The sequence below is a fragment of the Vespula pensylvanica genome, chromosome 7 (assembly GCF_014466175.1).
Source record: "Vespula pensylvanica isolate Volc-1 chromosome 7, ASM1446617v1, whole genome shotgun sequence".
In the NCBI taxonomy this organism is placed as follows: domain Eukaryota; kingdom Metazoa; phylum Arthropoda; class Insecta; order Hymenoptera; family Vespidae; genus Vespula; species Vespula pensylvanica.
Window position 1 is genome coordinate 3,963,194 of NC_057691.1, and position 27,479 is coordinate 3,990,672.

A 27,479-nucleotide genomic window follows, 5' to 3' on the forward strand; every position below is an offset into this window, starting at 1 on the left:
CAACATTTTCTTCTAATTTTAAATAAATCATTTCTAAAGAGATTGAGACACGCCAATGTTAAACTCATAGTATATTTGCAATTTAACTTCCCTTAGATTCGTTTCTTGCAAAGAAAAAAGAGGAAAACAAAAAGAAGAAAATGAATATATTCCAAACGTGCAACGTACTACGCGATATTTCGTTAAAATTCAACAAAAGAAAAGATAATATCAACAATTTTCAACGACAGTTTTTAAACGAAACAAGATTTTTTTCTCCTCATCCAATATTTACCTTGAAATACAAAAATATTATAAAAAGAGAAAGAACGAAGAAAAAAAAACAGGAACAAAAAAAAAAGAGAAGAAGAAAAAGAAAAAGAAAAGAAAAAGAAAAGAAAAAAAAAAAACTCACCCTTGGCCCATCCAGTAAGGACATTCCCAAGATAGGCAACCTTATAACAAGGGTCATAGTCGGTTATCGAGGCATTGCCCCTGTGTCTCTTCCACAATCGTCCGAGTCCTCTTTTCAAGGATCTTAGAGTTCTCTGACCAAATTCTTTGCCGGCAGTTCCATGCCCTGAATCTGTACTGTCCTTCTCCTCGTCGACGGGATCGGCAACAACGTCACCCAACGTCTTCATCCTGTCTCGAGACACTCCACTCCTTTCTCCTTCGGCCTTCACGAAAGAAGCTCGTGCAGAGCACAAATTATTCTCTTCTCCAGCTACACCTCAACAACCACTACCACCATCAACAGCTCCACCAACTCCTCCGACAACACCACCACCACCACCACCACCTTCTTCTTCGTCTTCTTCTTCTTCTTCTTTTTCTTTTTATCCACCTCTTATTTTTACTTCAATGTAATACTACTACACCCTCTTTGTTTTCGGTGTTTGAAAGAACGATCGACATGTTTTCTCTTCAACGTGTATTTCCTATTTTACTTGTACACATTTAACAGGCTACATTATGTGTGATTAATTACATCAATCGAGCTCGTTGCGAGTGAATTGTTAATACAAATGTACTTTCGTTCGATAGATCGTACGAGTTTTAATCGATGATTGAATAGGTTCGTTCTTTTTTTTTTGTCTCTATTTCTTCTTTCTTTTTTTTTTCTTTTGCTATTTCTATTTCTTTTTTTTTTTTTTTTTTTTTGATATTACAAAACACTCAGTTTATATTCGGAATTCGTTCTCTTTCTTCTTCGCCACGACTCACTTGCAGATTCTGTAACAAAAACGAATTTGTATAGATACGTGTGTTATTTCTGAAAAGATTCGATGAAATGTATCGAAATTATTGTCGCTTTGCCAATAAGAGGACGAGAATGTGAAAACTTCGAAATATTTTCTACTCGATAACGCGTTCTTTTGTGTATGTTTGAAAACGTTCGGAAAAATTCGTATAAATGCGCTTAGTTCATATATATAAATGCACCGTACGCACGTAAGTTCTTTTCGATAAATCGAGATTTATCTTTTTTCTTTTTATATTTCGTTGTTTCATTTGTATGCAGGCATTTATGGAGACAAATACGTCAGCAAGAGATTTGCTGCCGTCTTAAGCTAAAAAAAAGATGTTTTTCAAATTGCTTATTTTATTTTATTTTATCTTATCTCATTTGGCTCTTTTCTTTTTTAAGTACTACTAATAAAAATACAAAATTTAAATATTATAATATATGATATTTAATATTTATAAAATATTATTTAAATTTATTTAAAGAATACAATTGCATAAAATGTTTTCATTTCTTTTTCTCTTTCTTATATGTTTAATAACGAACGATAAAGTTGTATAGAATAAAAAAAATACTTGAGAATATAAAGTTATTACGACTTTCTTTTCATTGAGTATTTTTTGAAGTTGCACGTGTCGAAATTTGTATTATCGCCGACGTTTCAAAATTTACGTTGGTTTAGGAATTCGCTACGTTAATAGAATTTTATCAAGGTAGACATCTATAAAAGAAACACGATATTAAATTTAAAATTGCCGCCTCTTCTTTCTATATACCAATAGGTATATAAATATATACCTTCAATTCTCTTTTTACATGACATTTCTTTTTTTATATACGATTTCAAAATAACACGGTTTAAAGAAGACAAAAGGATTCTCTTTTTACACGAGGTTTTTTTTTCTGAAACCAATCTACCATGTAAATGGAAAATTAGGTATATATCTATATACGTATATTGTATACAAGTTCGAGCAAAACATTCATTTCGTTAAATAGATTTTATTTAAAAACACGTTTTTCTACAATATTTTTTACCTCGTTGAAAATATATTTTTATTTCTGTTATTTATTGTTAAAAAAAGAAAAAAGAAAGAAACAAGAAATTCTTCGACTTTTTTTTTTTTTTATTACGTTCTTTTAATTTCCATGGTCGTAATAAAACGAGTAAAAGGATCACAGTTCGTGAATTCGCTCAAAGCGTATTCGAACTTTATCAGGTGTTCATTCTGATAAGTTGGATCGTTTAATTTCTCATTAATCGCTAGATATAGATCACTCGATATACAACAACGATTGGAATATCCTATTCACCGTGTGTCGAATATTCGCTGACAAGGAAAGTGCGATGAAGAAGTATTACGAAAGGATTACAAGGACATCGATTTACTTAATACTTGTAGGATCTTTTCTATCGATTTGTATATATATGTATGTCTGTATATATTTATCTGTGTATATGTATATTCTACGTTGTACTTTTCAAATAAACGTCGCAAAATTATGCGTTGTTGCTATTCACGTTGATGATCTTATTGTTGCCGTGACGTGTCTAGTTTTAAATGTCTAGTAATAAAATTAACGAGCTCGATGCGCCTAATCGCACTTCACATTTACTTTACGATGTTTTCATCATTACAGGAAAAAAATGAGAATGTAGCTAAGTAACTAATCGAATAGTTAGATTTTGCAAAGTATTTATTTCAAATTATGTAAATTTTATGTTCTATTATTATATTTATATGTACGTATATGTAACAATTTGATGAAAAATAAATGCGATACTAATTGACAAATATAACATTTTCTTTAATATTTGAGCTATATAAATATAATCGTTAGTATGATAAAAATAGAAAGATAAAAAAATACAACAAAAATATAGTATATATATATATATATTCTTTTTTTAAGTAGTAATTTAGAGGCAAAATAAATTATCTATTTCACGCGTAGCATGTTATAAACACATCAATAAATCACGGACTTTTACGAGATTTATGTAAGTCAAGAAATATTTAACTTGCTTTAATATAAATACCACGTAAATCCTTTCTCGTCTTCGATCCTTTTAACAATTTTGCAATATATCCATCGATCGCAACTGAGCACGAATTTAACACGTTCGAGTTTCAAACAAGCAATGCCGTCTTACGTTCGTGACTTAACCGAACTAATCGTACGATCTGACTCATTCCCTCCATCTCTCTCTCTCTCTCTCCCTCTCTCTTTCTCTCTTTCTTTCTATCACAAGTTCTAGTGCTTCTTATCCCGACGGAAATTACGGTTTCCAGAGGAAGTCTAGCCAGTGTGTAATTCAAAAGATGTTGCACAAAGAGTTGAGAACAACGAATATGTTATTGTGCTTCGATTTAACATTACAAAAAACTTAATTCTTATCGCAATGATTAAAAATTTTCTCTGGAATAAAAATAAATTGCATATTGTTTAAGATTTAAGACGATGATACTGGTACCACCTGTGTATTTCTTAACGAGTTGATTCATACATTTTTTACTTCAATTTTTTTAATATTCATTATAAAAAATTAAAACATTAAAGAATCGATAAATCGTACGATTAATCCTCAGAAGAATTGCGTGACAAGGATAAAGGAGAATTGGGTTCTTAAAAAAGTTTTAAATAGCTTCTTTTTCTTTTTCTTCTTTTTTTTTCGAACATGAATTATTCAAATTCGTTCGTATCAATTGCATCAATTCATACTACGAATATCTAAACGTTTATGTATATATATATATACATCTATGTATTAACTCGAATAACATGACGATTTTTTTTGCAAATATAACAAATTACTGATCTTTCTTCCTCGTCTTTATTACCTCGCATGTTTGAAAATAATTGCATACTTATCTATGATAATCATAGATCTAATCGACTCTATGTTTGCGATGATAATCGTTGAATTCGCATTGGACTAGAGAAAATTATTAATTTAATCATCGAATGTGAAAATGGTTAAATGACGTAATATCAACGAGGAAAAGAAAAACTGTATATTTTCGATGATTCATAATCGTCAAGTTTATGTCGATTTAATTCAATTCTTCTTCCTTGACATTCTACATATCTATTTTAGTTGAATTTTTAAAAATCTATTTTTTTTCTTAATTTATTAACTATCCTTTCTTAATTTAACATAACAATTTTACAAACTTCTTCCGTATCAATTCGAACAAATTACTTTCCAATCGCTCTCTATTGTTTTTTTAAAAAATAAATATACTAAGAGACGAGTAAAATGAAAATAAGAGAGAAAGAGGAAGAAAGAAGGATTGCTAGAGAAAAAAATAAAATAAAATACATATACAATATACATATGTACACAGGACGTGCTCGAGCAGAAGAGCTCGAGATTACTTTCAGGCGTTACAGAACACAATGCAACGACAACATATGTTCTTCGACTGGAGTACTGCCGCGATTACTCTCGTCGTTCTAAAAGAAAAAAAAGAGAGAGAAAGAGAAAAAAGAAAAAAGGGGGAAAAAAAGAAAGAAAGGCATGATGATTCTGTGTGACGCATGGAGTTGCATGCCGCCGCCATGACAGTCGTTATAAAGGGTGAATTCAGTTGTACTACTCGCATAAATACAAGAGAGTGGACGAGTATAGTATGTAACTCGTACGAACTAACTCACTTGACCTCGTATGGGTGTAAAACTTACACTGTGTTCGATGTTTGCCGTTTTCCTTTTTCTCGTCTCTCTCTCTCTCTCTCTCTCTCTCTCTCTCTCTCTCTCTCTCTCTCTCTCTCTCTCTCTCTCTCTCTTTCTCTCTCTCTCTCTATCCCTTTGCTTTTTTTTATTTAATCTTTTCTTTTCTTTAATCACGAGAGACCCTCAGAGAAGCTGTCCACGAAGCGAATTCCACGCGTCGATCGTTTATCATCTTCTTGCGACGATGCAATCTTCCCTTCTTCCCTTCTATCTTTCCCTTTCAGCTACACTATTCTTACCTAACATAAGATAGTTTAGGAGAGAAAAAGAAAGAAAGAAAGAAAGAAAGAGAGAGAGAGAGAGAGAGAGAGAGAGAGAGAGAGAGAGAGAGAGAGAGAGAGAGAGAGAGAGAGAGAGAGAGAGAGAGAGAGAGAGAGAGAGAGAGAGAGACAGTGAGAAAAAATCACAAATGATTTTATATAATTAAGAAACAAACGTGGTGATAATCCGTCGATCGATCTTCGAAATATTTTCGTATTTCGTCCGAAGAAGATTTGCAAATATTTCTCCGATTTCTTTTTCTTTCTTTCCTTTTTTAATTTTCTTTTCTTTTTTTTTTTTTCAATAAATCGATCACTCGTATCAATCTCATTTTTTAAAATAATTATTAAAATTATCTGAACGTCCTGTATAATAAAAACGGCGATCGTGATGACGATAACAATGATGAAAATAATGATAACCAATAATAATGCTAATATGTGGGAGAGACCGGTTGATTGAATAGTAATGACCTCTTATCGAGAAGGGATTTTCCTGCAACTTGAAAAAAAAGGGAGCAAGAAAAAAGAAAAAAAAAAAGAAAGAAAAAGGAAAGAAAAAAAACTTCGTTCTCGAAGATTTGCCTCGCGGCAGAATATTATCTCGTTAAAGTTATTTCGTTCATTTATATTAAAGGATAATCCTGAGTTCCGTGAAGCGTTTAGCATAGATAATTACCGTCCTGCTCTCAATCTGTCAAAAGAAAAATGTAAAAAGAATCACCGAGTATACCCACCTATATTTATGTATCTACCTGCGTATTAGTACGACATCGACCGTTATCATCTCGGATAACCTTACCAACATATTTGATTTCATAATTATTTCGATAAGAAATGGCACGAGTCAAGTTCTTTTAATTTTTCCTTTTTCTTTTTTTACCGTCCATCAACTACGGTGTTGACGTACTACGATTCTTTTCTTTTTAGATTTAGGATGAAAATAATTTATCAATTGAGAGAAAAATAAATATTTTAGCTTGTGGCTATTAATAAATCTTATGTTCTTGGAAATATTTATCTCTTATATGATTATTATTTTTTCTTTTTCCTTTTTTTTTTTTTTTCTTGATAAAATCTTTACAATCTTCTTTATGATTGCACGCGGTTTCATTCTGTATTATCTTTATCGAATAAAATGTCTTTCCATCGATATTTCTTATTGGATAAGGATGTACATTTATTTTTTCGTTTATATAATACTTCGAAATATTAATCAAGATAATAATCACTCTAAAAACATTTATGGATTTATAAGTACTGGGTAGGGCAAAAGTTCTTAAGTGATCGTATCACTTCAATCAATTATTCTTTCTCTAAACTTCTTAAACCAATTTATTTCTTTTTTGATTTAACAATGTTCCTAAGCTTGTAGTTTTACAATCTGAAAAGAAAATTAACTGGGAAAGTATCGAAAAAGAATAATTGATTTTACGAACTTATATAGCACATCCTGAATGTAAAATCGATCCATAAACTCTAGATTTTTCTTTGCAATTCACATTAAGATCAAACGTGTTGTAAGAAAAACGAAAATTAAATTATTTAATTAATTAGATCTTATATATAAAGACATTTAGAATCACAATTAATTATTTTTATGGTTGTTAATAAATGAAAATATATCGATGTCGATTAATATAAAATGACGTTTATGTTCGTTAGTGATTAGTCGATCAAAAGGAAAAAAAAAAAAAAAAAGCAGAAAAATTACAAATAAAAATGCATAAAAAAAGGAAAAAATAATCAAAAGTATAACTATTAATTTTATAGCGGTTATCTGATAGCATCCGGGAGCGTCGTTCTCATTAATTATTTCAAGATGGGGGACGCACATAGTAAGTACTCTTCGGTCGCACAGAGAATTATTAGCGTGATTACTGCTCGGAGGAACGAGAGTCGAGTGTCCTCCGACAACGACGAAGAGGAACTCTCTTGTCAGGTGGTAATGTCGTGACATGGTACGGCACTGCCCGCAAGAAAATATACACGCACAGATATATATATATATATATATATATATATATATATATATATATATATAAAAGTATATATGTAAGTAACGTTTATTGCTAATTACATCTTCACATCCGTCCTCCTTCCAAGCAAAAATGTACTTCCTGGTGAAAACGCCTATATATTCTGATGTGTGTGTGTGTGTATGTATTTCTATAAAATATATTAGTATAGTTATAAACCTGTAATAATAATGAAAAAATAAAGTATATATTATTTGAACGATTATAGAAAAGACTTTGATCGATGAAGGATCTAATACGAAATATCCTAGACAGTTTGCTGGTTAAATCACAGACGGTCGAGTAATCACAAGTTGTTATCGATAAGTAAGATAGGAGTGATAACGAGATTCCGATTACGATTGATGATGACAAATAAATGTGGAAAGGAACTGACTGATAATCGATTCTTCTCTAAAGTTTCCGAAGATCAAAGGATCATTCAAAGTTTCGATGACCTTGCGATATGAAAATGAATGTAACTTTAGGAGAGATCGTATTTGTAAATCAAAAAGTCATGGATGTAAAATATTTCCATTGATCCTTCTTAATTCGGAGTTAAAAACAAAAAAGAGGGAAGAGGTTTCAAGAGATCTTTAAATTGCAAATTTTAATTCACTACGAAGGTCTAGTATACTCATATACAAGGTGAAATAACCGATTCATTACAAAGATCATATTACATGCAGATATTTTTTCCATTACGTAAGTATGCATACATTACTCGATACATCCTTATTTCAAGAAATATAAGTATGCGTGTGTGTATATATATTTACATTTAATATTGATATATGTACTGATATTACTATAATATATTATATATATATATAATTTTTTATTATTATAATTTTTTATTATATAATAAAATTATAATAAAATTAATAACATAATAATTTATACATATTTTTATACCTACTAAAAACATATATTTTATTTCATAAATTAAAAAATTCTTTAGAACTTTTATACGAACATTAATTCAAACGCACAATTCAAAATTTTAATTTATACACGTATAAACATAATATAAATAAAGAAATAATTACAACCAATTAATTTTTATTTTCCTTTATTGGATAAATTTATCTCGAATTGCTTTTAAATTAAATATGTTTCCTTAAATGTACGATGACTTATAAATGATAATATAGCGTTGCAAATATTGTGAGAGGATCGACATAAGAATGAAAGTTGTTTAGTTCGACTATGGACGTCATTATGAATTCTCATTATTTTGCGAGTCAATCCACGTTGATCCTAGCAACCGATGATGAACGAGTCAGAGGATAATAATATAATCGATAATTATTTTTCTTCTTTCTTCTATTTTTATTTGAAATCCACGCATAAAAAAATAAGAAAGAAAAAAATAATTTCCTTAATCTCAAGAGCGATATGATTTTTTTCTTTTTCTTTTTTTATTTTTAATTAGCAAAGCAAGACAAGAAAAAGAAATAAAAAAGCTAGAGAAATCAATCGAAAAATTAATAAAATCTTCCTTTTAAGAAAAAATCGATAATAGATCAATAATCCAATGGACTCAAAGACAAGATACAAAGAAATGTCGCGAAATTCGGGGTGACCTCGAACGTGACTTGTATTTTAAAAAAACACATGGACTTTGCAAGGAAATATGTAAATTATGTGTCACGTTTCAATGCGTTTCTCTCTTTCATTTCTTTTTTTAACCTCTTTTTATGTTCTACCTGCTTCTAACGACATGGTAAGTGTTATTATATTTACAGATAAAAAGAAAAATAAACTAAATAATTAAAATGTTTACTTCGTTGATACAAAAATAGATATGAATTAGACCTCGAATAAAAAAACAATAAAGTATTACTTTTTCACATTTTTCTAATATTAATAACACATTACGAATAAAAATAAATAAATAAGTAAATAAATAAAGAAGACTAGTACTAATTTAATAATATAATTTATATTATAATAAATGATATTATACAATATTATGAACTACTGCTCATAAATGTAATTACGAAGAAAAAAAATCAAATATTTTCAACAAAAAGTGACAAAAGTATCAATGAAAATCATAAAATTCTCTCTTATCGAGAATTTCTCTTATCGATCCTATTGATAAAAATATCCATTGTAACTAAATAAATACAAAAACGATTGCCAAATCTTGTTATCTCGTTTATTTCCGCTACACATAAATATAATACCTGGATAACAAACATAATCGTATTAATAAATATTGTTTATTTTGAATATGATATATGAAAAAAGATTATTTATATCTGTACTGTTTTTTGCAATAGATAAATATCACGTTCTTAAATATGATGTAAAAATAAAAAATCAAAAGTCTATATCATACTTGTTTCGATCGTGCACGTGTTATATGCAGACGAATTTTAAACTTATATAATAGTTTTACAAAGAAAAAAAAAAAGAGATTAGCCTAAAGATTCGAAAAAGAGTAATCAATTTTTTAAATCATCTAAAAAATTTTGAATAATATTATATTTCGTCCACGCATTAGATCAAATTATATAATCAACCTTGGATCTTAACTAGACGAACAAAATTAGAATCATTAATTACACGTGGATATTTTCACGGCCATATTATGAAATTCATTTGAAAATCCCGATAAAAATAATAGTTATTGCTCGCATCGAACGTATCATATATTAATAAATTTGAAAAAGTCACGAATGGTTAATCTAATATCGCAATGGACGTGCAATCGATCATTTATCTCGATCTATCTAATAATAGACACGAATTGGTTAATACGCACAAACAGCTAGATAATAAAAGATCGATCGCGAGATATCGCATAAGGCTGTTATCGAATGAAAGCGAAAGGATTAATCGGAATTAACGATGCGAAGAGTTAACATCACGAAAAATCGCGTCGGCAACGGGAAACGCTTTCTCTTCGTAAATTATCCTAAGTGTTATTAATTCAACGTTATTTTGCAAAGATATCATAGATTCTCAACGTTCCAACGAATTTAAAAATCTTTATATATATATATATATATATATATCATAAATTATATATCACATCTTATATATCTACATATTCATTAACGATTCTTTCAATTTTTTTTAGAAACTTCGAGTTATATAAAAGAAAAAAAAATATTCTCATTTGTAAAACCTGAATGAAAAGTTTTTAACAACGATTGTACTCTTCGACGAATCGTTAAAAATATACCAAGAGAAAAGAAGAAAAAACGATTATTTTTTTTTTTGCTTTTTCCACATGGAAAAAGAAGAAGGAATGAATAAAAGATGAGTAAACAAAATCGAAGACATTTGTGTCTATTTACAATGTAAACGAATGCTCTTAATTCGATGAACACTCTTCTTTTCGCTCTTTAAATATTGACGAAAGGAAGATGGATTTTATAGGGAGAAAAGAAGAAACGAGTGTAAGAAAAAGACAAGAAAAACAATAAAAAGGAATGATGAAAAGGCACGTGATGAAACACATAAAAACAGAGAGGAAAAGAGAGAGAGAGAGAGAGGAAGAAGACTTTTTCTTTGTGTCTTGCGAGGAGCAGACTTTCCCTTACTTTGATCAAAGCCGCCCACACTCTTGGAGTCCTACGATTGTCCTCCACCACCACTTCCACCTACACTTCCATTTCCACTTCCATTTCCACCTCCTTCATACTCGGTATGAGCTAATCGAAGAACAAAACGAACGAGGAAAGTAGTTTCGCCGACTGTACGATTGAAAATAAGAGAAGAGAGGGAACGAGAAGAGAAGAGAAAAGAATCATAACGGGAAGAGAAGTTGGGTCATGAGAGAAAAGAAGAAGAAAAAGAAAGAAAGAAAGAAGAAACAAACAAACAAAGAAAAAAATAATAAAAACATGAAAACGGAAAGATAAGAATACAAGGATAAAAACAATGAGATAGAAGGAGAAAATCAAAAAAATCACCCTCTCCCAAAAAAAAAAAAAACAAAAAGAAAAATAACGATGACGCAGTAAATAGGAAACAACACCGTTTGCATCGACGCAACCAACCGCGTCTCGTTTATTGCGGCGGCTCTTGCGGTGAGAAAAGAATAAGATGATGAGAAAGGGAAAGAAGAGAAAACATGGATGCACCGTAGAAGGAAGAGAGAGGCTAAAGAGAGGAGGTTTTGAGAGAGAAACAGAGAGAGAGAGAGAGAGAGAGGGGAGTTAGAGGGGAAATGGAGCATGACGCGACACCGCAACGTCCCACGATTGTATGCAAAAGTTTTACTCCGGAGTCCAACTTGCTATATTCCTGAGAATAAATCTCGATCCATGTTTTTCCTTTACCGCTACAACTAACTCGGTAATCTTAAGAAGCAAGTTCGGACGAAGTACCGTTTTTCTCTTTCTTATCTATCTATATGTTTCTCTTTCTCTTTCTCTTTCTTTGTTTTCTCTATTCTGACGGTTTATTTATCTTGGCTGAGAATCGACGATCACTGCCAAATCTTGCATACAAATATATATCTTTTCTCTGATTTCAAATTTGTTCGTCGTGATTGTGTTAAAAAAAAAAAAATAATAAATAAATAAATAAATAAATATCTATCAAAAAGTACAAAATTCTATTAGAGGAAAAAAAAGATATAATAAAATGCGGAATGGTAATATACGTCTATTGGTAATCTTAATTGAAAAATCTTTCTCGTGGGTACGTGAGTACAACATTATTTTTTGTAACACTTCACTACATACCTTGTAGTTTACTTTTTACCACAGGTATAATATATATTTTATAGAAATTTCAATTAAATTTAATCTCTTACTAACCGAGTGGAGAGAAAGATTATTTGCAATTTCTAAAAGAAGAAGAAAAAAGAAAAAGTGAGAAGAAAAAAGAAGATGAAATAATTTTCTCAATAGAGAAAAAGAAAATGAGAGAAGAGCAATACCTTTCTCGATACGCATCCGTGGGCGTAATATAAGTAATAAAAAAAGATAGAGGAGTACGAGAGACAGGGAGAGACAGAGATAGACAGAAAGAGGGAGGGAGAGAGAGAGAGAGAGAGAGAAAGAGAAAGAGAGAAAAAAAATCGAGCATAACGGAGATACTCGTGTAACGAGCATCGTAGCCGACGTACCCGTTGGCAGGCCATTGACTCTGCGAAACTTTCGCCGGGCGCTTTCATGTGGAGCAGTAGCAGCAACAGCAACAGCAACAGCAGAGGCAGAGGCAGAGGCAGAGGCAGACATAAAGGCAACTCTACACACACTGTTATACGAGTAAAAGGTACTCAACAATCGGGTCGTCCACCGACGAAATTCTTTTTTTCACGCACCTGATTCTCAAAAGTCTCTTGGAGAAGTCACTTGGAAATAAAAAAGAACGAAACTTCTTTTCCACAACGAATACGATGACGCATAACAAAACGATGCTTTTTTGATTGCATTAATAAAAAAAGAAGAGAAGAAAAAAGAGAATAAATAAATAAATAAATAAATATATAAAAGAAGATATAAATAAATATAATAATTATAATCGATTATTTGAATTCGTGAATAATATACTATATTATATTATATTATATTATAGATGATAATAGTATTATATAATATATATTATAAGTAATGTAAATATAATATATATGTATATATAATACTATAGTAATATTATATTATAGTAGGATACGTTTTTTAAACGGACAAAAAAGTTGAAAAAAAAAGATACCGGTGATGTTCACTTTCTTCTAACTTCGAATTAAATAATTGAAATCCGTTTGGCTTGTCGAACGAAATAAGTCAACGCAAGTACCTACTTCTATGACGTAAGTAAGTACATACATATCGCTTTCGTAATTTGTCTCCAGTTAGAAACACGTAAGTACTATAACAAGGAACGGACGACTCGGAAAAAGTTTCTCCACGATCTAGATGCCCAGTCCGAATAAACGCGCCGTGAGAACTAGAAGAATATTTTCTATAGCTCTATGCGTTTCTCATTGGGGAAGTTCGAACTTTCTTATCCACTCTCCTTCTTTCTCTCTTTTTTTTTTCCTCTCCCCTCTTAGTTTCATCTCGCACTTCAATTATGAACTAACACTTTCAAGTGGACTCCAATATGTTGACGAATCGTTACGATCACTTGTGATTTTTTATAAAATATCGTCGTACAAAAGTCCGCATTTAATATCTAATCATATAAGAATAAGCTATGAACGAAGTCAATATATTTTTTTCGAAATTAAAAATCTTATGATTCCAGTCAACAACAAATTCTTCAACAATTTTTTTTTAAAACGCTTCAAGTTCGGATCAAAAGTCCTAAGACGATAACACTACATCAATGAGATTGTTTACGATTATACATTCATGAACTTTATAAAATATTATTGTAAAAAAGTTCACTTTTAATCTAATCATATTGAAATAAGTTGTCAACAATATTAAAATACATTTTCATAAATAAACGTTACCATGACTTTAGTCCACAGCAAATTATTATTATTAAACTTTAAGTATGAATCAATACTGGTAAGTAGACACTAATAAATCAAAGAAATTATTTACGATATTATACATTAATAAATTTTATGAAGTATTATCGTACAGAAGTCCAAATTTAATCTTATCCCATCGAACAAAAATGTTGCCAAAATTTAGCATGTATGTTTTTGTAAACTGTCTACGATATCATTCAAAATAATATAAAATTATAATTAATAAAATCCATCCAACAGAATTTTACTTTTAAAAAGAAGAAGAATACGAATGGGACAAAAATAATGTCGACATTTAAGATCGTATATATTGCATTACACATACATAGACGTGAAATTCTGTATATAACATAACAGCTACGTGTAAATTTTCGAATTGCTTCATTTTCCAAGGTGTAGATACCCAGAGATTAGTTAGGATTAGGTGTAATTCGAAGTTGAATCACAGAATATACATTTAGCTCGATTAAGAGGCAGAGTTCGAGGAGTCTCCTCGTTTATCCAATTTGCCAAAGCACATTATCGCGAGGCACGTTTCTACCACAGAGCGCATTTTCATGATAAAAGGAGTTTATGAGATATCGCTCTTACTCTCTCTCTCTCTCTCTCTCTCTCTCTCTCTCTCTCTCTCTCTCTCTCTCTCTCTCTCTCTCTCTCTCTCTCTCTCTTTCTTCTTGGTGAATGAATAATTTCGCGGCGAACCACCTTGTTGCTTGACTATCCTCTTCTTCTTTTTCTTCTTTTCCTTCTTTTTCTTCTTTTTCTTCTCAAGGAAGAAAGAAAAGTAAAGAAGCACCGTAGTTCGAAAGTTTCTCACGAGACGAAGAAGCTATCGCGTTTACTATCACGAATCTCTCTCTCTCTTTCTCTCTTTCTGTCTCCCTCTGGAGATCCTAATTGCAATCTCTTACGACCGCCTACGAGTAAACCGTAGTCATTTAAATTTGTGTCATTACATTCCGTGTCGTACACAATAAGCTAGCTGGCCGTTCTGGGACGTGGGACGATAATACCGACGATGATGACAAGGACGATATATTTCTCTTATAAAATTCTTAACTTTTTTTTGTAACCATTTTTTTTTTTTTTTTTTTAAGATTTTCCTTCGATGCCCTCGAAACTTCAAATTAATATTTTATTAGGACACTTTAAAAATGACGTTTTTCTTTGTTCGTAAGATTTAACAAAATGTAAAAAAAAAAAGGAAAGAGAAATAAAAGAAAAAAATATAGGTGATTTTTTATAGAAGTCTTTTTAAGTGATTTAAAGAGAAAAAAAGTCAATTACATTTTTTCGAGACTTTTCTTAAGGTTAACATTTGTTTTCAAATCGTAAAACTACAAGCTTAGAAACACAGTACTTTCAGTTATATATCTAAATCATTCTGTATTATTACTTGTTACTATGAACGACAAGATCGATAAAAATAATGAAACTGATTTCGTGAATCATAAAAACGTAATATGTGTGCTCTTTTCGAGGGCATCTGGTATTACAAGTAGCTACCATTTCTCTATTTATAAAGTCTATAAGCAAGATGTAAAAAGCTTTAGAATTCTAAAAACAACTTATCGAACTTATGTATCTATGTCTCTTCTATATGTAGATATGACTGTAGGCCGACTATGCTAATCCACAATCGATAATACACGATATTTTATTCGTGCAAATTGCAGATGGACATTGAACGAACTCGGATTGCTAAATATCTTCATTTTATCTTTTTAATAACGCATGTTAATCGCTTTGATGCTAATAAAGAATTATAAAACGATCATTAATCATCGTAATAAATCATCCAATTATTATTTTAAAACGTAAACAATGAATCGATTAAAATCTTCATTTTCAAATCTTCATGCTTTCTTAATCTTAATTTTAAATAAAGAAATTATAATATACCCCTAAATAATTTTGTACATTGCGGATTAATTTTACGAATATTTATAATATTTATGTAAAAACATTAATCAATGTTATATAAGTTAAAACAAAAAAAAATAAACAAAAAAAAAAGGAGCTGAAGTATTTTTCAATAAAATTCATCTAACTGTGTGAAATGTAATTTTCTAAATAATTTGGTATGATTTTTAATGAATGAAATATATGATAAATTTTACGATCGATCGACCGATCGTTAACGATATCTCTCGATCGAAAAACCGTGTGTATTGCAATGGAAGCGTAAAGCAGGTCTACTTCGACGGGGATACAAAAAATCAAGACCACTTTCTATACCGTCTGCTCCAGTTACAATAAAGGAACATCTTGTCCCGTGACACCGTAAGAAAATCAAGATCGTTGTCCTTCTTGTCGAAGTGATCGAGAGACGATGATCTTTTTTTCTTTTCTTTTCTTTTCTTTTCTTTTCTTTTCTTTTCTTTTCTGTGCTGGCTAAAGAAATAAACGATATTTGTTTCATTTTTGTTTTCAGTGTCAATGTTATATTAGTAGTAGATCTATTTATCATGGTATATGTATATTATTATATAAAAAAGATTTACATATATATATATATATGTTGCAGTAATAATACAATAATAAGCAGTGTTAACAAATATAACATATATAGAAGAGTAGTATATATATATATATATATATATATATATATATATATATAAAGCAAATTACATTTACTAACAAATTAAAAAACATAAAAATTTTCATGGCTGCAATATAATCTCAATTCGAGAAATCTCACAATGAAAGATAAGGACAAATATAAATATAATTCGTAAGATTAGAAGTAAGATAGAAACGACAAAAGAAAATAAATATGAAGATAATGAATAATTTTCTAAGCCAGCTCGTTTCAATTATACCGGAGATCTATAGAAAGGATAAATCGTCTGAGAGTAATAGTGAAATCGACCGAAATCGGTGAAGCGTGTTTCCTCGACACTCGCGTCACGACTTTAATTGTCTTTTATTGTAGAAAAGAAGAGGAAACGAATCGACTAGTCTCACTTTGTCCTAGCTCGTCTCCTCTTCTTGTCCTTGAACCTCCATAAAATATCACGGATATCGTCTTCGTTGACTATAGTTCACACGTTAGCTACAAGGGTTCTTTCGAAAGGATTCAAATTTCAGACGAGATCAATTTATGAAAATGAGAATTCGATACCCTGTGAAAATAAAACATGAAATAAACGTGTTCGAATCTTGCATACATTTTTCCTTTTTCTTTTTTCTTTTTTTTTTTCAATACAATACCAACGACTAACTCATTTTAGCTCAAAACACATATTAGTCATGGTAAAAGTCATGATTAAAAGATTTTGTCCAACCATTCATATTCCTCGAACGTTCATATATTTCCTGATAGTCTTGTTTATACAGACATGAAACGAACTAGAACTACTTGAGGTTTTTACTTTAAAAATATATATATATATATTATGTTAAGATAGAATCATAAATAAAATGATTTATTGCAACTATTAAAAAATAGTCTACAATTTAAATAGCATAAAAATAAATAACATTTATTCTTGATATATTTCTAATTAATATCTGAATAACAAACGATCGAACAAAAATATTGATTTGATTCTATTTTAAAGATGAATAAAATTCATTTCACAAGTGAAAAACCGGAAGAAACGTATGTACGCGTGAAAAAGAAATACGAATAATTCCTTTGAGAATATTAATAGTAATAAAAAAAAAAAAAAAATGGTGGTCTGTCTTCCTAATATTAAATAGAAAGATAGACATTAAGGAACATGTAAGTATGTTCTCGTGACAAAACTCGCTTATTTCTTTTCCGGTAAACGTGACTGCACCTGCGCTTCTCTACCTCGGTTTCGCTAACGTTCGCTTTGCGACGTTCTGAACACAACACCTGACAGGAAAGTCATCGTTAAAAATTCCGTTACACGCGTCTGAACGCGCTTGAGTATTCAACTGCGTGTGTATCTCTTTACAAAGCAATACCGTACATGCTTTCGATCTTCAACGAAAGTCCGAGAATTTGCGAAATAGCGAAAACAACGATGGAAATTTCAATTAAATTTCGTTAACATTGCTGAATTTATTTGATCATCTACGCTGCAGCATGAATCAGAAGTTCTAATGGATGATATTAAAAATCAATTAGGCTCTTCTTCCAAACTTTCTCGAGACAAATTTTAATAGAACTACAAGCGTAGATACTTTTTTATGATAAAAACAAATTTTTGTAATAAAAGAAAAATGAGAGAAACGATGGTCCGCGAGCGGAAAATCAATGGTACGAAGAATTTCTCGTACGATCGATTTCCGGAATAAAAAATCGTCGCGCGTCCGCGCTCTCGCGTTCACGGCAAGTTTAGAAAGTCCGGAAGGTGGCAGGATATTGCACCACTGCACCACCGAGGATTTCTCGGCTGCTTTTAGGCTCGCCGCTTTGGCCACCGTTGCCTTTTCCTCTTTTTTCTTTTTTCTTTTTTTTCTTTCCTCTTCTTCTTCGGTTGCAGTAGCAACAACGAAAGAGATACGGCCTACCGATTCGACCATTAACGCGATTGTTTCGCCGACTTTTAGAGAGGCGTTCGAGTACGCCTATCGACCATAATAATGATTGTTCCTTTCCTTCGACCCCCTTTCAACTCAGGTACGGATTTAATATCTTAACTGGATTACTTTTCGATAAGAACGATGATGCTTCGTGGGAACTAATTTATTTCTACGATTGGCTATATTAGATTGACTAATAATCGATATTAAAATTTCCGATAAAAAATATCGCGATAGTATCGTTACGCACGGAACCAAGTAATTTAATTTTTCTTTCGATCCAGATACGAATTTAAAATCTGCTCAGTCGATGACTTCTCGAACAGAAATATCTACTATGTTTTTTTTTTTTCTAATAGATTAGTTCGGCAAATAATTAAATTTGCAGTGAAAAGATATTGAAAAAAAAAAAAAAATAAAAAAGAAATTTGTATGTATTATAATAAATTATCACAATTATGAGTTATGAATAGATACATTTGTGTATATACATCTTAACGATAAGAAGTCTTGGCATACACGCGATTTTTTTTTTTCTTTCTATAAATGTACAAGCTTAAAACGTAAAAAATGTTTTTCTGTATATTCTATTGACAAAGATTTCTGACTATTTAAAGTTTGTACAATTCTTGTTTAAATCCGTCCCTGTTACCACCTTCCACCCCTTTCAAACATTTCTTCGTCTTTCTTTCTTTCTTTCTTTCTTTCTTTCTTTCTTTCTTTCTTTCTTTCTTTCTTTCCTTCTTTCCTTCTTTCTTTCTTTCTTTCTTTCCTCGGTCCATTCCTCATGCAAATCTTGTACCGATCGTAAAACGTCCGTTCTTTCGTTCGTTCGTTCGTTCGTTCGTTCGATCAGTTCCGTTACTGAAAGCGATGGCAGCGAGGTGAGAGATACACGAGTAGGGCGGTAATAATGAACAGAGGCAAAATGGTTAAAGGGGGAGAGGAAAAAGCAAAAGAGAGAAAGAGAGAGAAAAAGAAAGAGGCCCATGATATTTATTCTTCGTGGAAGGCAAAGTACGATTTTACGATCTTTCACGAGCCAATGAATTCCTGTATCTATATGTATAAGTTTTTAACAGTACGAATAATAAAAAAATTTTCGACACGCCTTGAACAATAAAATTTTGAAATAAATTAATAAGATCGAGTTGGAGTGAATAATATTGATAAAAAGACACATATTATCTACATATAACGGAATAAAGTAAATTATTCTTTTATATAATTCATAAATAAATTAATGATACTCCTTAATGTCAATCAAAGATCTTAAGAATATTTATCTTAAATACGTGTATCCAGATTAGCGGCCTTGATCTTTTTTATTTTTCTTCTTGTAAAAACAAGATCATTATTTTATGTTTACATCGTAAGAAGACTAGGAAAGTATCGTTAATTTGTGCTTGTGTAATATCATTTCTTTCTTTCTTCAACTTATTATATATATACAACTTATTATATATATATATATATATATATATATATTAAAATTACTTTAAAAGAAAATAAAGAAAAACAATTTCAAATAAAATAATAAAAATACATGCATAAGCAGAAAACATGCTAAGGCATAAAAAGCATACATAATTTCGATCACGATCAACGTGATCCTCCATTAACGAGAGTCAAGTGATGAATTAAAAAACGTACTTTGATTCAATAATAATAAAGAAAATCTAATTTAAGAATCTGATTATATTCTAAAAGTACTTCTGATATAAATACTCTGTATAATAATTCTATAAAACGCGATGGCGCATATTTCCAAAGTAATTTTCTATTCGATCAGAGCAAGCGCAACGACGAAAGAGAATTATATTTTATGATCTGCGTATTAAAAAATTTATGACTATCGATTGGATTAATTAATACACTAAAACTTGACAAAAATTATTATCATACTGCATCTTCGGCGAATCTTAATGATACGACCTGACAAGAATTAAAATTTATAACTGATTTTGTTCGAGAATGTTAATATTTTAACTTTATTCATATTTCATGATGTTTGATAATATTTCAAGATGCATCTGTATAAACAGAACGTTCAAGGATCAGTAATTAATGGAATCGAAAAATACCAGAATATGTATATTGTTACAGTTTTCTAAAACTCCTGACGATCATTACATTTAATCATTAAAAATGATTTATATAAATGTTATCTCGACATTTTCATCGATGTCAAATATTGTTTCTCAAATATTTCCAACGGACAATGAATTGTATCAAAGAAGAAACGGCACAAAAAAAAGGAGAAAGAAAAAGAAAGAAAGAATATACAAAAAATATATGAGAAATGTAACTGCTTATTATTAGATTCACTTTCGCTCGATCCTTTATGAAATACTCATGCTCTTGAAAACGAAAGGTGAATTTCTTTCCAATTCGATGACTCGAATCGACGACAAATCGTCTAATAACGGATTTTCTCTCGCATTCCAGATACTATCGAGTTTAATATAAAAAATAAATAAATAAACTAAAAAGTTAAAAATGTGAAAGCGAGAGTGATCATTAGCTTGGGTAAAAAAGATAGCAATCCTATGAAAAACAGACAGAGTAAGAGAGAGAAAGAGATCGTATTCATATTTCCAACTTGTTCAATACGTATGTACACACACACACACGCACGCATATATATATATATATACATAAATGTATTTAGGTATGTATAATATATTATATATGTATATACGTAGTCGCTTTTCAAACGATTCACGATAAATGTATTTTTGTGTGAGTTATAGATTAAAATAAACGAGCCTCGCGCAGAAGTAGGTCGTAAAGTCGAAAAACGATCGATCCGATTCAAATCAAACGATACGCTTTTACCTTTCGATAAGATATGAAAATAAATTTTCATGCGTGTTGCTAAGCTTCAAGGGGATCTTTTTGACCTGATATTTATATGTTAATATATATATATATATATATATATATATATATATATATATATCGTATAAATAATAACAGATGCATCCTAAAGTTTTTATATAACTTTATGTGAAAAGATCGATCGGATTAACGTTTGATCTTTAGAAAACAAGAAAAAAAACAATATATATATATATATATATTGTGATTATAAGAAAAGTTTAGTATTTTACTTGTTTGTTATTATCAGCATTACAAATAAAAATTGATGTAAATAGAAACGTCAAAGTTTAAAGGATTGATCGCGTAGATCTTGATAATGCGTTTTTTATGTAAACAAAAATGAGGGTGATAGAGAGCAAATGAATTAGTACTCAGCATTCTATAATTTTCTATCTCTCGAATCATTTTGCATGCAACATCGTTTTATTTAATTGGTACTAATAGTGTTTTTAAAAGAAAATTGTAGGAAAGAAACGATGACGAAGCATATGAAGATGAAGACGAAGTAAAAGAAAACAAAAACAAAAACAAAAGATCGAGAGAAGAAAAAATGGAAATTTTTCCAATGAGATCTAATTTCTATATTATCCAATGTAATTTTTCTTTAACCGTGGCTCGATAGAACTACAACGTCACGTGTAAAAATATAATTATGGGGAAAAAAACGAAAAAAAGAAAAAAGAAAATCGTAAATTGCAAGCAACGTGCGAGTTGAGTTAACGCGTGATGAAGTCGATACTTAACAAGTCGATCGTTCGCCCCGGGAAAATAATTCGTAATTCAAAGTCGCCGATGAAACTACTCTGATCTTCATCGAGCTTCCTCGCTATCTATAATACACGCTGAGAGAGAACTACTTCTCTATTAAATTGATCGGAGAAGTATCGGATTAAAGAACATTCGCCGACTTGATATGCAAAGTTGCTACTCGTTAATATGAAGACCATGACGGCGACGATACTAACATGCGTTACTATCGGTTATAAAAATATTTGGCCACTAAAACTGATCACGTTTTTTCTTTTTTTTTTTTTTCTTTTTTATATAGATTATCTATATAAAAATTGTCCATAAGAAATCTTTTCTTTTAGTTTTCACATACTTGACATAATTTCTCTATATCTATTTATAAAAAATATAAAAGAATATTTTATGTTTACTATGTTAGTTACAAAAAGAGTTACATTCGATTTAGAAAAAAAAAGAAAATATCATTCAAATATTTCTATAACTATAATCGTATAGTACAATGTTCATCGTACTCTTTAACATCAAAGTATTCATTACGCATAATAAAGTCTCCATAATTTTCTCGAGCAAATCTATGTCTAATTTTACTTCGTCACTAACTACCAGCGTGTAATAACTCTGATAGACATATTTATGTATGCGTATGCATGCGAGTGATGTAACGTAACGGTAAACGAAAGGGTAACTGTACGAACTTCGAATTACGAGCGAGCATAGAACAGAGTATTTATTAATGGCTATTTTAGATAAAGTTAAAAAAAAAAAAAAAGGAAAAAAAAAGAAAAAGATTACAAAAATGATTTTATAAAGATATCAAAAGGAAGTAATGATCGAAAATACGAAACTAATTTCTAAAGTGTATATCTCCAAAGATAGTGAGAAAGAGAAAATGAATGCGTAATTTGCCATTCTACTTGCAACATATTTCTTCGGAGAATCTTTTCTTTTTCCTTACTAGTAAATACAGACAGATAGATACGCACACACACGTATGTATGCACATACACAAAAAACCAACAACCTTCTTCCTTTCTCGTTTCTTTTTCTAATACATATAGACGAACGTGTACTTTCTGACATATATGCCCTACTATCATTACGAGAGTGCACTATAACGAAACTTTTACATTCGCACACAAAACTTTCTAACGTACCCAATGCATTTTTAATGAGAGAATTAGTGCACGTCAATTAACGTTCCCGAAAAAAAAAAAAAAAAGAAAAATACATACTTCTTTGTCTCTTCACAAAATTTCATGAAATCTCGGGAACATAATTTGACAAAGTGAATCACATGTTAGTTCTAAGTCAATATCCTTTCTCTTTCACTTTAATAAGAAAATCAACTTTCTTCGAGATTTAAAAGAAAAAAGAAAAAAATAAATAAACGTTAAAAATAATTTTATCGAGATGAGTATAGATATCAATATGTATGTGTATATTTAAAAAAAAAAAAAAAAAAAAAAACTTTAATTGTATTAAACACCTACGAATGATATCGTGAACCTCCAGGTTTAACTGATAAATATTATTTAACGATCTGTACGCCATTTCATCTCAATAAAAGCTCATAACGTTCGCATCTAAGTACTTATTTCAAAGTTAATTTCTATGAAATAAAATTTGTCGATAAGATAACGTGAAGTTATAACTTTACTTCGTATAAATTTCTTTTTTTCTTTCTAATTTTTTGCCTTTAAACTTTATTTTCTTCGAAATTTTCTTCGCCGACCTTAAGGGTTGATGCTTTCTCGTCTATATCGAAAAGATTTGCGTGAGAAATAGCGGGCATAACCGTTGTATGCGAAGTCCTTATCTTGTTGCCAGTCTACCGTAAACTTGACTTTACGAGCATAGCTCGCTCGCGCGCTTGCTTGCTTCGAAGCGTGGCAATACGATATATAAGTATATATACACACATATGATATTTATTCATATATATATATATATATACACGCATATATACATATACACATATATATATTCCTCTTACGCACGTTTCCTTTGCATTTCGTTTCGTCTCGACGGTGTAACGGTTACTCGTTGCGGTAACGCGCCTCTTCTTCTCATTGCGAAAGACACGCACCGACTTTTCTAATGCTGTCGACGCTTCCGTCAATCGAATTTGCAGTACGAAATAAACGATTGTATTTCTTTTTTTTTTTTTACGATGAGCAATTCGATCGAGTCTCTTTTGAAACTTTTCAATCGATAGATATTACTGATATTATTCTATTTTGCAATCGGACAAGCTGTGAAAGTATGTATTATTAAAGATCTCCTGAGAGTCCTTCGAAATCTTTCAAACGCTATTTTATTTTGTAATACGAAGTAATTTCTTACGCTCGTAATCTTACAAGTTATCTGAAAACAATATTAGTCCATGAAAATGAGTAATCGATTTTAAGCGAGTCGAAAGGATCCAAAAACGTTTGATCTACCCTGTATAATAATTAAAAATAAATTTACTGTTATTAGCTAATCAGATATATAAAATCAATTCGATATTAAAAAAGTTTCTTCGAATTCCAATAACATATTTTATAAGTTTTGATCGATGAGATGTAAAAGACGCAATATTAATTGTAAGATTTCTAATATTTCTAATTGTAAATGTAATACTCGTGATTGCATTACTACATTGAATTACTAACACCAGTACAGCATAGGAATGTCCAAGCAACTTTCTCATTTCGGTCGATCGCAAGACTTTTAAATAGTATTTCACTCGTGTGTCTCTTCTTAGCATACATAGAGGTAAGACATACAAGGAATAACCATAGATATCTTCAAATACATATATTTATAATTTCTAGCCGAAAGGCATAACGGTATCTAACTATTTGATGGCGTCCTTCGATACACTTCATTCTACATTTCAAAGGACTATTAAACGTACAATTTAATGTTAAATTTATGCTATTGCCGCAAAGGAAACTAACTTTCATCGATGTTATTATGCGACGTACGTATATATCGCAAGTAAAAAGAAAAAAGAAAAAAAAAAACAGATTATTAATTTCAATATCGAATATACCTAAAGGATACCTAATTGAAACAATATTTTTTTTACGATATAATTAAAACGTCAAAAGAAAGAAAGAAAGAAACTAAAGAAAGAAGGTACGTATTCGATGAACGAAATTGATCAGAAAAGTTTCTTTAACTACTAACCCGAGTTCTTTGATTTCACGCAAGAGAGATTCAGAAAATTTGCCACAGTTTTCTCGAACCATTTAATGATTATAAATCAAACTAGGGAACTAAGTTTTGTACCGACTATTGGCACGTGTAACTAGTAATTGCCCTCGCTGATATACTCTCGAAAGGCAACAGATATCGTGTATGTTACCTGTACACAGATATCTGTAGATACATATACATGTACATGCTTATGTTGTGTTATGTTCGCGAGCATAATAAAAAAAATAAAAAAGTAAAGAAAGAAAGAAAATAAGAAAAAAAAAAAAAGAAAAAGAAAAGGACCGGCATTATTTACGAGGCATCGCGAAGCGTAGACTCGTGGAGAGGATTGACGATGCTTTAACCTTGCCAGACGCGTCGCAAATACCGACAAATGATCTACGTGCTATTCGTGCGCACACACAAAAGCCGACGGTAATCAAGAATCCCAACTGGCTGCTCGTTTCTAACACCGGGGATGATATTTTCCTACCATCTAAACTTGACGCATCATCGTACGGTATCACACGTATTTCTAATTCTAACTCTAATTTCAATTTTAAATCTGATATTCTATAATAACATAAACCTATATATAACATACATATATAATTATTCACAGAAAATTGGTATAAGTTGATCGAATTTGTTTGTTTATTTATTTTTTCATGTATACGTTCGTTTCTAATGTCCCACAACAAAAACTTCGTTCGTTTCCTCGAAAATTGACAAAAATTTACTCGCGAATATAGCTTCGAATTATATAGAATATTTCTTTAAAAAAAGTCGAGAGAAAGAGAGAGTATTTGTTTTGAAAATTTCGTGATATAGGATATTTCTTGAAATTTCATTGTTACGGTAAATGGTATACAGAATAAACATTGATTTCCGAATATCTTAATGTAATATTTCATAACGACGGCGTGATTAAATTAGGTGTTTATAGCTACATACGTGCTTGTAAAAGAGAAATTAAAGGAAGTTCTCTCATGGAAAAGGAATGAATCAACAAACGGGAATACCGTTTCCCGTAGAAAAGTCAACATCCGATTTGTGCTCGAGAGAGTTTATTGCGTTCAACTACGTTCCTGTTCGTTCCGGTAAATCAATAATTTAACGATATTATAAACGGTAATAACAAAAAAATAAAAATAAAAACAAAAGTAAAAAAAAAAAAAAAAACACCGAGTAACTCTCTGGAACGTGTTTGAAAACAGGGAAGGCGATGAAGTCCCGCGATGAAGGTGTCATTTCCAACAGCAGGAAGGAGATAATAAAACGTTACGTCATATCGTCTCTATTAAATTCGATCGATGGATGGTCTTGGGGAAAACGCACAGCTTCCTTTTCGATAATAATTTTACCCTCTTTTATCTTTAACGTGAAATCATTGATTTTTCTCGTGATACATGGTAAAAACGTAATTCGAACTTAACGATCATCGTTCTTAACTTAATATAACATAAGAGGATAATAAATATGACGCAAGAGAAGAAAAAAAAAAAGATCACATTTTTCGAAGAGCATCGTTGAAAATATAACACTCGCTGTTTCACTCGCATAGTAAAAAAAAAAAAAAAGAAAAAAAAACGGCTGTATCAATCGCATAATGTAATACGCTATTTTGTAATTTAATAAAGCTACGAATTAAAAATATAAAGTAATTTTCTTTTACCTGTATCTCCTGGGTGAGTTTGACAGATGACCAGCCATTCGCATTGATCGAACGCTTGAAAGAATGTTCGATTATGGACGATGGAGATTTCTCTTGATTATTGACGATTATCTATTCCTTTGTCGTGTGATATTATACAATGGACGAAGAAAAACACGTAAAGCTTGACGCGTAAAGCTAATCTCCTCGGTGATTTGAAAAACAACGAAGAACGAAAGCTCCTCTAAACAAAACGCGTCCTACTTACTCTACGGTCGTGCGCTGACTGACGAGCCTACTCGTCGGCTCTGCCAGGGTAGTGGTGAGCGAGAAAAGGAGTGGGGGGTAACTCGTCGTCTGACTACAGACGGCGCCTAACTACTCGAAATTTGATTGGTCGACGCGCTCCACGCCGGTTCGACACCCGCCGCTAGCTACTTTACACGCTCCCTACATCACAGTTTCTCTTCACCTAATTGTAAGATACGTTTATTTCTCTCTCTCTCTCTTTCTCTCTTTTACTCTCTCTCTCTCTCTCTTTTTCTACAATATTTATAAGTACAAGTATGAAATAAGAAAATAATGATAAATATAAAAATAATACGATCTTATAATTTCTTAAAATCATTATAAAAACTATTGATAAAAATATGAATCAGAAACTTCGTGTAATGTTTATTACTAGTAATCCTTTAATACGTTCGTTAATATATAAAAACTGTGGTACTAGAGATAAACATTGAAAAAAGACAGAGAATAAAATCTTTCTTGTTGTAATAATGACGTTGCATGACAATTGTAATAGTAAAAAAGTGTTGTG

At 30.7% G+C, this 27,479-nt stretch overlaps 1 protein-coding gene across 4 annotated transcripts in view; it reads right to left on the bottom strand.

Moving 5' to 3' along the window:
- Nucleotides 1-27,479, bottom strand: part of LOC122630316 — a 50,482-nt gene that overhangs the window by 12,498 nt on the left and 10,505 nt on the right. The window contains exons 1-2 of one of the 4 annotated variants that reach the window (XM_043814691.1): nt 26,681-27,000; nt 395-1,215 (exon numbers count right to left, since the gene is read on the bottom strand). In XM_043814691.1, the coding sequence (XP_043670626.1) occupies nt 395-623 (229 nt within the window). In that variant the 5' untranslated portion in view covers nt 624-1,215; nt 26,681-27,000. Of the gene's footprint in view, nt 1-394; nt 1,216-3,269; nt 3,423-10,801; nt 11,024-26,680; nt 27,001-27,479 lie in introns of those variants that run through there. The other 3 variants (XM_043814693.1, XM_043814694.1, XM_043814692.1) reach the window with 3 other exon arrangements.